The sequence below is a fragment of the Myotis nattereri genome, assembly GCF_964212035.1.
Source record: "Myotis nattereri genome assembly, chromosome: 5".
Taxonomy (NCBI): domain Eukaryota; kingdom Metazoa; phylum Chordata; class Mammalia; order Chiroptera; family Vespertilionidae; genus Myotis; species Myotis nattereri.
The window spans coordinates 31,275,707-31,289,732 of record NC_138080.1 but is presented as its reverse complement, the minus strand read 5'-3'; the positions used below and the strand labels follow the sequence as shown (position 1 = coordinate 31,289,732).

Here is a 14,026-nt window from a genome sequence, read left to right as displayed (position 1 = left end):
GGGCGGAGCTTCCACTGTGCTGTGGATGAGGGACGGGGCCTCGAGCACGGAGCGGCGTGGTAGGAGGATCTGACGCCGCAGACTGTGGGCGCTCGGAGGGTCGCGGCCCGAGGGTGGGGCCGATCTGGGGAGGGGAGACTTCCAGGGAGTGGCGGCTCGTGGGCGAGGCCTGCAGGCTGAGCCCGCCTCTGCCGTTTTCCGTCGCGAGGCCCGAGGGCGCCGTTGGTGGGTGCGTGGTGGCGAGGCGTGGCGCGGAGGTGCGGTTGGTCAGTTGGTGATGAGCGTGGCCAGGACATGGCCCTGCCGCTGCACTGCTATGGCAACCTCTTGGCGTTCTTCACCCGCCATCACATGAACCTCAAGTCCTGGTAGGGGGACGACATCCCCGTGTCGGGCTGCTGCTCACCGACTGGAGCCAGGACATAATGAAGGCGCTGCACTTGGCCATCCCATCCCCGCGATTGGTGCGTCCCCGGCCCAGGCAGACCCCGGCCCCGGTCCCTGCCGCTCACCGGACCTGGCCCGGTCTTTCAGTGCCTAGCCCGGGAAAAGCTGAACCAAGTGGCAAACACCGTGTACCAGTAGCTGGATCAGCTGTACCAGGGGAAGATGTATTTCCCGGATAAGGGGACGGCCCACCCGCCCTAGGACACCCCGAACTGCGCACCATTCGAACCTGACTTCCCTCCTCCTGCCAACCCCCATCAGGGTATTTCCCCTAAGGAGCTTCACGCCATCTTCTGGGAGCGGGTGCACCTCATCCAGAATGCCACCGTTGAAAGTGAGCTAGAGAGGCTGAGGCAGGGGCATGCTTCCCAGGGCCTAGGGAACCCAGGACCACGGGAGTATTTTAGAGGCCTCTCATCTGCTGGGAGCCCTGGGCCAGGGCGTAGCTGGGGCTGGAGTTATGTGGATAGGGTGTCGGTGCATCCGGGTATTAGAACTCAGAGCCTGCGGCCAGCATGGGACCAGACAGAAATCCCAGAGCAGGGCATCTCCCTGAGGGAGGAACCCTTTCATGCCCTGGGCGCCAGCAGGGCCCCTTGAAAGATAAATCCCATCTCTCCCTCCTTGCCACCTTCCCCAGCTGGCCCCTAGAGGCACGGGTGAGTATTGCTGCCACCCTGTCCAGTAGTCACTCCATTCCAGGCTAGGAGCCACCCCCAGCGACTGATGGACAAACCCTAAGCCTTGGCAGGCCTGAGAAGGTGGGCTGGAGTCAGGGACAGGCAGGGCCTGCTACGGAAGTGCTCTCCATGCTCTTGTCCCTGCACAGGCCGCATTGATTGTCAGCATCACTGTGGTGAGTGAGCCTCTGTCCAGGCCATGGGTGTCCCTCCTCTACCTCCTCTCTGCCTTTCATCACGTGGGTAGGATGGGGTGGGCACCACTGGCCCTCTGAACTCAGGGCCACATTGGCTCCCCACAGGTTGCTGGTGCAGTGGAACACAGCTGTGCAGGGCTTCCTCCTTTACATGTGAGTTGTAGAAATAATTGGCACAAGTCCCCCCTCTCCAAACCAACATGAGTTTTATCAGTCAGTAGGGTATGTGTGAGGGCAGCCACCAGGAGGCAGGACCTGGACCCTGTGCTCCGGGCCCCAGCCCTTCCTTCCTCAAGGGTCTCTGAGCTCAGTTGGCACAAGGGGGGCAGATCATCTTGGTTAAAGCGTCCCTTCCCACAGTCTGGTCTTACCCTGCCCCAAGTGGATGGCAGGGTTGTGATTAGAACCTAGGAGGAACCCCCGCTCCCATGATGTATGTACCCCAGTGGAGGGACCTGGGGGTCATGGGGCTAACCAGGGCCCAGTCGTGTCTTTCAGACAGGGCACCAACACAAGGTGAGCTCCCCCTCTCCAAAGCCCTGGCCAGGTGGGTGTTGGGTGGGGACAAAACTTTGAGGGTCTGTCTGCAGCCCTGTCACATGCCCCACATGGGAGGCGAGGCCCAGGCCCCTAGCAAACACCTACCAGTTAGGTTGAAGTGGGATGGGAGAGGAAGTACTGAGGCACCTGTTTCTCTTTGCAGCCTGATATCACCAAGCTTCGTGGGTCTGGAGCCCCCACACCCCATCACCCTGACACTGCTCAATGCTTCTGAGTGCTGACATAGCGCCGATAGCCATCAGGCCCACCGGACCCACCCCAGCTACAGTGTGGGGCCGGGACTCAGCTGGGCTGTCCCAGCCTGACTCTGGAGCAGGCTTGCAGCTCTCTGGGGGTCCCTGCACAAGCCCATCAGAGCCAGGCAGGACCAAGGCTGGGAGGAGGGGAAGGGGGATGGATTGTATACAGCAGATACTGGGTGGGATCAGAACTATATGATGGGTGATTAAATGTCCCTGACACTTCTCATCATGGAGCAGTCCCTGTAGGGGCAGGGAGAACCATGTGAGGCCTGGGCAAGACACATTTGGTCATGGGCACAGGGTCCAAAGGTCAGTCCCCACACCAATTTGACTGTGATTTGCCAGAGCGTACCTGGGCAGGCTCACCTGGAAAGGAGCCTGGAGCGAGATGGTTCTGATGATTCAAAGGGAGACTGCAGTCTGGTGAGACAGGGTTGGCTTCAGGGTATCGTGGGGCTCAGGTCATCAGGTCATGTGGGGCTGAACCTCAGTTCAAGGAACCCTACAGCACTGCTTCGAAAACACTCCACATGGATTGTGATCCAGGCTGTATAGCTGTTCCAAGACGCGACGGTGGCTCTGAAATGCTGCCCTGAGGTACCTTTCCTGCCTGTCAGTCTGTCCTGAGCAGGCACTCCTTTCTCGGCCTGGGTGCTGCTTCCCTGACTTCCTCCTCCAGCTCCCTCTTGTTCTTGTGTCTGGAAGGGGAGAGTGGGGGTTGAGTCACAGGCCTTTTGAGGACCCCACACATGCTGCACAGCTTCCTACTGAAGTTTCCCTGACAGAATGCTAGCCACATTTTCACCTGTGTTTATCCGGTAGGATTTAAACAAAACAGCATGAGAGAGGTTCAGGTGATATTTGGATAGACTGTCAGATAATGGAGTCATGGGACGTCTTCAATAAACACAGGGAGGGGTGTGTGCCAGGAGCAGGGCTGGCTGATCACCAGGATGCTGGTCACCCCGTCGCTGCTATTTCTACATTGGCCTTTGCCTTTCCAGCCCGAGGGCAATCAAGGGGTTGGTGTGCTACATGATGCACTTTTCCCCACTGAGAAGTGGAAAGGGCCTGCTGGCTGACGGTGGTAGAGGCAGGACTGGCGAGGCCTTTCTCCCCACTGGTGCTCCAAGTGGGGTTTAATGTGGGGCTGATCTCCACCCCCTACACTAGGAGATTCCAGTTGTGATTGATTTGGGCTCTCTGTCCACTGACCCAGCCTGACCGGATGTGAGTCACCCTGTCCATGCGTTGTCATGAAAAGCCAGTGGCAATGTGGTGAATTAGCAGCAGGGCTTTCCTTCTAGCATCTGCTCCCGCCACTCACCCAGCACACCTCTTATCAGTGAGGTTTCTGGGAAAGGGAGGGTGATGGCCACTGTGTGGTGTTGGACCCCATTACTCCCAGTCCAGGGACCTGGATGGCATGGGGATCATGTCGCCTCCCGAGAGGATGAGGGTGTCCCACAGCCCCATCTGACTCTGAGCGACTCAGGGATGTTCACAGACCCCCGCAACCTCCCTGCCACCAGGGGATGACCCCCCGCCAACAGGTAAATGCCTATTTTGCAAGTTTATTGGATCGTCTTGACACAAAATCATGACAGCAGCGTGATATGTCTCCTTTACATGGGAATGTTGATAGCAAATTCTTATATAACACATCATACAATTTCAAGATTCTAGAATCACTGCACAGGATTCTGCAATAGATTACATGCTAAAGTGACAGTTTTCATCAAAAGGATAGTTAAAACATCATTGAGGACCATCATCTCTGAGGAAAGTCTCACTGGGGTGGGCCAGAGTCCCCTTGCCCTGCCCATGAGGCACATTAAGGGACACGACCTCCCCAGGACGCATGTGCTTCACCATCGGGGCCATGGAACCGAGGACTGGGCCCTCCCAGCAGCTGTGGATATGACGGGAGGACAAAGCCTGTGACTCACCCCAAGCAATGTCAACCGAGACCTATTTTACTGAAAAGGAAATAAAACAATGTCCAGTCCCTGCTCTGTTAAGGGTCCTGAATAAATCCCTACCCAGACTGCAGCCCTCAACCCTTGCAATCCATTGCCATTCTCTACCCGGCACACAAACACAGCAGTGGGACACAATGCAATGGACAATGGCTTGCATGACCATTTCCCCACCATGTTTCCTGGCGAGAGAGAACTGACTGGCTGTGAGGTGTGAAGGGGAATGTCACTGTGGTGAGCAGCCAGCCCATTTCTCGCCTCCCAGGTGGGGACGTGGAGACTAGGGGGATTGGATGACTTCACAGAAGCAGGACGTGCCTCCCTGCCCTGCCCTGTCCGCTGTACACCCATCACCCGGGCCCACCCAGTCCTGGCTTGGACAGGGGTCACACACATTCCTTGAACAGCTCTTGCGGCCATGTACAGCTGACCCCGGCTACAGGAGTCACTGATGGTTTGAGGACTGGAGCAGGGTTTCTCTCCAAAGAGAGTGGGAAGAGTCAAAGTAAAAAAGATGACAGGAAAAATCTGAACATATGACCTCAATGTCTAACCGTGACGACAGTGAACTTAACGCCGGGCTGAATAAGTACATGCGACAGAGGAGAAACTAGCAGTTGGAACCCGTCTCTCCTTCACGTCCTCTCGGTGGTGGCCTCAGTGACAACAGTCAGCAGTTGGCCAAGGTAGCCTTCATCTCCTCCAGCAGGTTGCTGAGCAGTGTGGCATCGCTGCACTTCCCATCTACCGATACAGACTTCTCACCCTGAAAAAGGGAAAGCGCAGTCCAGTAAGTTGAAAACTGCATGAAAATCCTGCCTCACGAATACATGTACTGCACTTGGGATTTTCCCAAATGCTGTCCCTATGTGGGGGTGCTTTCAAAACCGGAACAAATGAGGAGCTGTGGAACCTGGACTGAGGCCTGCAGTGGTGGCCAGGGGCCCACAACTGGAATCAGAACCCTGGGAAGAGCTTGACAGAGCTCGGGGAAAGTGACCTGCAAAACTGTTCATGAGCTGAGGACCTGCCTGAAGCTGAATGGCCCTCACCCTGACGAGCCAGCACACCAGACTCTGAGAACACGCAGCACCACCCGGCCCTGGCCCCACGCACGGGGGCATGTGAGGCAACTCCGTGCTGTGGAGGACAAAGGTGTGAAAACTGCAGTAGGAGCCTATGCATCAATATTCTCCCCAGGACTTAAACAAGGCCCAGACACTAGGCATATTCAAAATATCTAGGATATAGTCACAGATGACTCAGCATATAAAGCCCGGGGCATCTCAGCTCACTGGGAAAGACAATCGGTAAACACCACACTGAGATGAAGCAGATGTCAGACGGATCTGACAGAGGTGAGGAAGTGGCTGCTGGGAGAATCTCCCAGAAGCAATCACAACACTCTCGAAACTAAGCGAAAACAGAGCACCTCAGGAAACAGAAGATATACAGAAAAACCTCATGGAAACTTTAAACCAAAAATGTGATAATCAAAATAAAAAACTCACTGAATGGGTTCAATAGCAGAGGAAACAGTGAACTTGACAGCAGGTTACTAGAAACACTGCAGTCTGAACAGACAGCACAAGGGACTGAGGAAGTGGGGGGTGGGCAGAACCTCAGAGACTTGAAGAATGGTAACAGAAAGTCTGGGTTCAGGTCTCTGGGCCAGAAAGAGATGATAAAAATATGCAGTGCTGAAATCATTAATAATAGCCCAAACTCCCCAAATTTTATAAAGAAATGCAAAGATTCACCAAGTTCAACACACTCCAAACAGATAAACCCAAAGAATTAAATGCCCGGAAACATCATAAACTGCTGGAAACTAGAGACAAACAAAAATCTTGAGAACAGCCAGAGAAAAAGTTGCACTCCCTATATAAAGAATAAAGGTTCAGAGGAGTGTGACTTCTCACCAGAAACCATGGATTCCAAGTGGAAATGGCATATTTTTAAAGTATAGCAGGTCTCTGACTTACAATTTTTAGACTTTAATGCCAAATTTTGAATCGACTAGTAGATCTTTTTCTGGCTAGTGGTGAGCAATACAATCTCTCTTGTGATGCTGGGCTCCTGCTGCCCCATGATCATGACAGAGAACAACACATTACAATATGTTGTGTTGGTTGCAACGTTTTCTGGATATTGTGTTCTGCACACCTTTAAGACAGGCTGCGCAGAAAGGAAACCAAGATGGCGGCATAGGTAAACACTGGAAATTGCTGCCTTGCACAACCACTTCAAAAATACAACTAAAAGACAAAACGGACATCACCCAGAACCACAGGAAGGCTGGCTGAGTGGAAATTCTACAACTAGAAGGAAAGAGAAAAGCACACTGAGACTCAGAGGAGGTGTGGAAGTAAAGTGCAGAGGTACGGAGGCGCACGCGGAAAGGGCTGGCAACTGAGGATGCCGTTGTCTTTTTGAATCGGGAGGGAGTCTCAAGATCCCGACTGCTCTGAGCTCCCGTTCTGGGCGAACCTCTGGAGACCCAGACTCATACGAGGAGAAACTGGACTGTCTGGCAGCGAGCAAAACTCGAGGGTGGCTTTCTCTCAGAGGTGTTTGCAGCGATTACTGGGACACTGAGACGCGGGGCCCCTTAGGGCAGGGCTGAGGATCAGCCATAGCTGTATGCTCCACCCTGTTGATTCCCTGAGACCCCCGCCCCACCCAAGCTGTGCGTAGAGGCTTGTGCATATGAATGCCCTGGCCCTTTGCAATCTAAAATTACCTAACAAACTGCAGCTGGGTCAGAGAGACCCAGAACTTCCAAGAGAAGGCCCAAGGCTCCACAGCAGCTTGCACTGCTTCACAGCTGGGCCTCATCTGGGCACCTCCAAACCCCAAACAAAGAAGAGGAATCTGTAGATCTCTCCATAGCTCCTGCTGGGTAGCCTCAGGCAGAGACTAAATTAGCACCTCCTTAGAGATCCAAGTGCCAGGGTACCCAGTGGTCAGAGTGGGACCATCCAGATTACAACTCCTCAGATCCATAAGGGACACACTCAGGGGGCAGACTCAGTGAGCACCAAAGCCCCACTGAAGCAAGTCTTGCCCCAGAAGGCTATCTCCAGCACAGAATTCTCCCACCATAACCACAGCTGATTGTCACAGCCAATTGGCCTGGAGGTCAATTCCTCCCAGTGATACCTACAACAATCAAGGCTTAACTACAACAAGACTGTACACAAAGCCCACAAGGGGGTGCACCAAGGGTGTCCACCTCAGGTAATTGGGGAGGCTGAGCCACTGGGCCCTATAGGACGCCCAGTACAGAAAGCCACTCTATCAACAGAGGGAAGCATAAAAAATGCGGAGACAAAGAAATAGGTCACAAATGATAGAAATGGAGGAAAGCAAACTACTGGATATAGAATTCAAATCACACTCATAAGGTTTTTCAAGGATCTTCTAGAAACCGCCGATAAATTTAGTGAGACCCTAAGAAATCTAGTGAGACCCTCAAGAATATGAAAAGGACCAACTAGAAATTAAGCATACACTGACTGAAATAAAGAATATTATACAGAGTTGCCCTGACCAGTTTGGCTCACTGGATAGAGCATCGGCCTGTGGACTGAAGGGTCCCGGGTTCGATTCTGATCAGGGGCATGTACCTTGGTTGCGGGCACATCCCCAGTAGAGGGTGTGCAGGAGGCAGCTGATTGATGTTTTTCTCTCATTGATGTTTCTAACTCTCTGTCCCTCTCCCTTCCTCTCTGTAAAAAATCAATAAAATATATATTTTTTAAAAAAGTATATTATACAGAGTTCCAACAGCAGACTAGAGGATCGCAAGAATCACGTCAAAGATTTGAAATACAAGGAAGCAAAAAACACCCAACCGGAAAAACAAAAAGAAAAAAGAATCCAAAAATATGAAGATAGTGTAAGGAGCCTCTGGGACAACTTCAAGCGTACCAACATCCGAATTATGGGGGTGCCAGAAGACAGAGAGCAAGATATTGAAAACCTATTTGAAGAAATAATGACAGAAAACTTCCCCTACCTGGTGAAAGAAATAGACTTACAACTCCAGGAAGTGCAGAGAACCCCAAACAAAAGGAATCCAAAGAGGACCACACCAAGACACATCATAATTAAAATGCCAAGAGCAAAAGACAAAGAATCTTAAAAGCAGCAAGAGAAAAAAAGTCAGTTACCTACAAGGGAGTACCCATAGGACTGTCAGCTGATTTCTCAACAAAAACTATGAAGGCCAGAAGGGAGTGGCAAGAAATATTCAAAGTGATGAATGCCAAGAACCTACAACCAAGATTACTTTATCCAGCAAAGCTATCATTCAGAATTGAAGGCCAGATAAAGAGCTTCACAGATAAGAAAAAGCTAAAGGAGTTCATCACCACCAAACCAGTATTATATGAAACTAGGGGCCCGGTGCACTAAATTCGTGCACTGGGTGGGTGGGGGGGGGGGGGAGTGTCCCTCAGCCCAGCCTGCCCCCTCTCACATACTGGGAGCCCTCAGGTGTTGACCCCCATCACCCTCCGATTGCCTGATCGGCCCCTTGCCCAGACCTGACGCCTCCGCCAGAGGTGTCAGGCTTGGACAGGGGACCCCCATCTCCCCCCGATTACTGGCTCTGGCCCCCGCCCAGGCCTGAGGCCTCTGGCCCAGGAATCATGCCTGGGCAGGGGACCCCCATCTCCCTCTGATCGCTTGCTCCACCCCCCGCCCAAGCCTGACGCCTCTGACCCAGGCTTCAGGCCTGGGCAAGGGGACCATCATATCCCCCCAATCCCCGGCTCCGCCCTCCACCCAGGCCTGATGCCTCAGCCAGAGGAGTTGACCCTCATCACTCTCCGATCACCAATCACCGGATCGGCCCCTTGACCAGGCCTGAGGCCTCCGGCAGAGGTGTCAGGCCTGGGCAGGGGACCCCCAGCTCCCCGCGGTTGCAGGCTCCGCCCCTGCCCAGGCCTAACGCCTCTGGCCTAGGCGTCCGGCCCAGGCAGCGGGGACCTGCAGTGGCAGCGGGGGGCGCCGCGATCGTGGGCTTCGCTTTAGGCCCAGGCAAGGGACCCCTAGCTCCTGGGACTGCCAGCTTCGACCGTGCCCAGCTCCCATCGCTGGCTCCACCCCTACTTCCTGCTATCACTGGCCAGGGCGGCAAAGGCGCCTGATTCTCCGATCATGGCTCGGGGGCAGGGCAAAGGCGGCCCCAGGGCCGCCTTTACCCTGCCCCCCAGCTCTTAGCTCCCCCCTGGGTTTCAGATCACTGTCAGTGGCAGGGGGCTTCTTCCTGCTTTCCCTTTCGCCTCCCTGCATTGTGCCTACATATGCAAATTAGCCGCCATCTTGTTGGCAGTTAACTGCCAATCTTAGTTGGCAGTTAATTTGCATATAGCCCTGATTAGCCAATAAAAACGGTTTTGCCGTACGCCAATTACCATTTTTCTCTTTTATTAGTGTAGATGCTGAAAGGTATCCTTTAAGAAGAGGAAGAAGAAGAAAAAGGTAAAGATACAAATTATGAACAACAAATACACATCTATCAACAAGTGAATCTGAAAATCAAGTGAATTAATAATCTGATGAACAGAATAAAATGGTGATTATAATAGAATCAGGGGCATGGAAAGGGAGTGGACTGACTATTCTCGGGGGGAAAGGTGTGTGGGGGATGCGGGAAGAGACTAGACAATAATCGTGCACCTATGGATGAGGACAGTGGGGGGCGGTAAGGGCAGAGGGTGGGGTGGGAACCGGATGGAGGGGGGGTATGGGGGGAAAAAGAGGAACAACTGTAATAATCTGAACAATAAAGATTTAATAATAATAAAAAAAAAAGACAGGCTGCGCAAAGTTCATGTTTGGTGTGTTAGGTGTATCACATTTTTTTAAAACTTTTTTTTTTTTTGAGAGAGAAAAGAAGAAACATCAATTTGTTGTTCCACTTATTTATGCATTCATCAGTTGATTTTTAAAAAAATATTTTTGTTGATCTCAGACAGGAAGGGAGACAGAAACATCAATGATGAGACTCACTGATTGGCTGCCTCTTGCATGCCCCTGACTGGGAATCGAGCCCACAACCCGGGCATGTGCCCTTGACCGGAATCGAACCCAGGACCCTTCAGTTCACAGGCTGATACTCTATTCACTGCGACAAACCAGCTAGGGCACATTAGTTGATTTAAAAAATTAATTTTTTTAGAGAGAGAAGAAGGGAGAGCGAGAGAGAAACATGTGAGAGCAGAACATCAATCAGCTGCCAACTGCACGCCCCCTAATGGGGACCAAGCCCACAACCCAGGTATGTGCCCTGACCAGGAATTGAACCAGCAACCTTTTTGTGCATGGGATGAAGCCCAACCAACTGAGCCACGCCAGCCAGGGCCATTGGTTGATTTTTTATTGTTGTTAATCCTCACCTAAGGATATTATTTTTTCCATTGACTGATATATATATATATATATATTTTTAGAGCGAGTGGGAGGGAGGGAAGGAGGAGGGAAACATCATTGTGAGAGAGACACATCAATTGGCTGCCTCTTGCATACGCCCTGACTGTGGCTGGGGATTGAACCTGCAACCCAGGTATGTGCCCTTGACTGGAAATTGAACCTGTAACCCTTTGGGGGGGGGGGGGGCCTATCCCTGAGGGCTCCCAGACTGTGATGTGATGGCATCTTTGATGTATCCAAGTGCAATACACAACTGCTCACAGAGGGAGGGTCAAGGGACAGACAGGGTGGTGACGTACCCATATTCCACCCGAAGTTTTTATATTGATCTTTGCAAAGATCAATAAAATTGAGAGTGTTAGATAAATTCAGGTCAAAGCTGCAAGTACGCAGTCCTCAAGTGTCATAGAAAAGCAATTCACCGATGACTGATCTCTCCATTCAGAAGTGTGCAGTCTCAATGTACAGTGATGAGAAACTGTTATTTTATTATATTTTCATTAAAAGCTGACTAAAAACTAAAATAAATAAATAAAACTGATAAACTCTAGGATAACTAAGAAAACGAGAACACAAACAATAGTGTGGTGAAGGCTTTGGGGGGCGAGTGCGGGGTCACGGGGGTCAACGGGAAAAAAACAAAAACAAAAACCCAAAGGAGACATCTGTAATAATTTCAACAATAAAGAAAATAAAAAACAACACACACACACACACACAAGAAAAATGAGAGAAGACACAAACCGCTAACATCAGAATTGAAGGAAAGTAACTACTACTGACCACTTGGCATTCTAAGAACAAGGGGACCACAAATGACTCTGCCCACGTCAATTAATTCGGTAACTTCGGTGAAACAAACTAATTCCTTGAAAACCACAAACTACCAACACTCACCTGAGGGGAAATAGAGAAAGTGAGGATCCTATGACTAGTAGATAAAATGAACGTGTAGGTAAAAACCTCCCAAAAAAGAAACCTCCAGGCCCTAACTGGTTTGGCTCAGTGGATAGAATGTCGGCCTGTGGACTGAAGGGTCCCGGGTTCGATTCCGGTCAAGGACATGTACCTTGGTTGCGGGCACATCCCCAGTAGGGGGTGTGCAGGAGGCAGCTGATCGATGTTTCTAACTCTCTATCCCTAACCCTTCCTCTCTGTAAAAAATCAATAAAAAATATATATAAAAAAAAGAAAAAGGAAAAAAAAAGAAAAAGAAACCTCCAAGCCTGGATGGTTTCCCTGGTGGATTCTGCAAAACGTGTAAGGAAGAAGCACATGAATCATACACCTCTCCCAGGAAACGCAGGAGGGGAGAATAGCCCCACCTCATGTGGTGAGGCCATGGGTGCGCTGATGCTCAAACCCAGCAGAAAACCAAGCCCAACTGTCCTCGTGAACATGGGCTCCATGGGCCTCAGCAGAGCAGTCACAGACTGAACTCAGCCATGTGTTACATGGGAGAGTCTGCAGGGACTAGAGGGAGGAGACATGGTGTGAGGGCATGGTGGCAGGGAGTGAGGGGCTGCCTTCATGGAGGCTCACCTTTTTCACTAGGAGGCAGACGTGGTGACCCTGGATGGATCGGCTGTACAGGGAGGCGCAGGAGTCCACTCGTTCCACAACTGCAACAGAGCAAGTGGGTGAGGCCAATGTGGCCCCGAGGGGAGCAGAGTGAGAGCCACGTGTGAGCAAAGACTCCCGCCTACCAGTCCCATCAAATCCCTTACCAGAAAAATGGTGAAGAAAGCAGATCTTTGTCAAAAGGTTCTGGAAGGACATATTAATGCCATCAACCTTGATTGAGCTCATGCTCAGGTCCCCAGACTCCAGCAACTTGGCAAAGGCGTCACTGTGGAAAAGACACAGGACAGGGAGGCTGACAATAGGCAGGGTCCCCAGCATCAAGGCAGACAAAGCCCCCAGCTGTGGAGGTGGGACCCCTCCTGTGTGCCAACGACTTGGGAGGTCACCAAGGGTCTTACAAGATATCATGGGCTAAACTGTGTCTCCCCCACCCCTGCCCCCTGCCCAATTCCTATGTTGAAGCCCTGAACTCCAGGACCTCAGAATGTGACTATATTGGGAGATGGGGGTCTTTAAAGGAGTGACTAAGGTAAAATGAGGTCACTGCCCTCATCCAACATAACTGGGTCCTTGTAAAAGATCAGGACAGAGGGACAACCATGTGAGGACACAAGTTGGAGTCTACATGCCAAAGACAGAGGTCTCAGGAGAAATCAACCTGCCAACACCTTGATCTGGGCTTCCAACCTCCAAGGCTGTGAGAGAGAACTAATGTTTGCTGTTTGAGCTGCTTAGCCTATGGTGCTTGTTATGTGGCCTGAGCTGCTGACATGGCAGAGGAGCCGGACTTTCTACACTACCTACCAGCTGGTCATCCAACCCTACTGCCTTTTCACACCTTAGGTCAGAGGACTTTGTGAGGTAACTGCACAAAGAGAGCCTCACACAACAGTAAAGTGGGGTGGAACCTACTCTGGCTGCCCCATGGGACTCGGGGTGAAGGTGGGAAGGGAAGGCAGGTGGGCTCATGCACCTGTAGCACGGAGTCGTGATCAAGTATGAGGTGCAGCTGAAGTGCAACTTGAAGTCCAGCTTCTCGTGGGTAGAGCCCTCGTCGTTCTGTGGGAGCAGTGATGCAGGGTGAGTAGGGAGGAGGGGCTGGATGAGTGGGGTGCAGGGACTATGCCTGAGAGCTCCGGAGCAGGGTGAGTGGGCAGTGAGGGCCAGTCCTTGAGCCTGGAAACAGGATGACTAGGGAAAGGGGCAGGGTCTTCGAGCTCAGATGCATCCAGGTGACCTGGGAGTGGCTCCCACGCAGGGCCTCACTTGCTCTCTGGACACCCAGCCCTGGGTTCTGGGTGTGCTTGCAGTGGTGTGGGGGTTAATGCAGGCCATTCCATTACCTCAGGCCCCGCATACCTTAGCAATAAATGACAGGGTTCCCTTGAGTTTCTGGGCCATGATGATACTCTGAATGGTGAACACAAACTGAGCTTCGTTGGAGATGCCTGGTGAGGGGGGAAGGGAGAGAGAGGCGGGCTGGCCTGAGAAGCTGCACGAAGCCAGCCCCCCGGAAGCAGGTGAGTGGGCATCCCTAGGACCAAAGGAAGGAGGTGTGATAAGAACGAGCTCAAGCCTGAGAGAATGCCTGGCCTCCACTGAGCCCTGGGCGTCAGCCACTGCTCACCTGGAGGCAGCTGGAAAGGCACGGGGACGCCGTCATGGACAGAGGAGCCCTCTGGCCGGGCCAGTTTGGTGTTGAGTGAGTCCAGCACGTTGAGCTCCATGCTCTTCAGGAAACTGCTGCTCTGGTTTTCCAGTACAATGAACACGGTGACCTGGCTGTCCTTCTGTAGGCTGCCCTGAATGTCGTATGTCTGCAAAGCAAGACTGGGCTGAATGGTTGTGGTGGGAGCTCATGGGACCCATTCTGGGCCAGCACAGGGGCCCAAGGG

At 52.1% G+C, this 14,026-nt stretch overlaps 1 protein-coding gene across 1 annotated transcript in view; it reads right to left on the bottom strand.

Moving 5' to 3' along the window:
- Positions 1 to 3,681: 3,681 nt before the first annotated feature.
- Positions 3,682 to 14,026, bottom strand: part of AP3D1 (adaptor related protein complex 3 subunit delta 1) — a 44,769-nt gene continuing 34,424 nt past the window's right edge. The window contains exons 27-32 of the mRNA XM_081091002.1: positions 13,759 to 13,948; positions 13,491 to 13,579; positions 13,105 to 13,190; positions 12,275 to 12,396; positions 12,090 to 12,169; positions 3,682 to 4,872 (exon numbers count right to left, since the gene is read on the bottom strand). Of these exons, the coding sequence (XP_080947128.1) occupies positions 4,777 to 4,872; positions 12,090 to 12,169; positions 12,275 to 12,396; positions 13,105 to 13,190; positions 13,491 to 13,579; positions 13,759 to 13,948 (663 nt within the window). The 3' untranslated portion in view covers positions 3,682 to 4,776. The remainder of the gene's footprint in view (positions 4,873 to 12,089; positions 12,170 to 12,274; positions 12,397 to 13,104; positions 13,191 to 13,490; positions 13,580 to 13,758; positions 13,949 to 14,026) is intronic.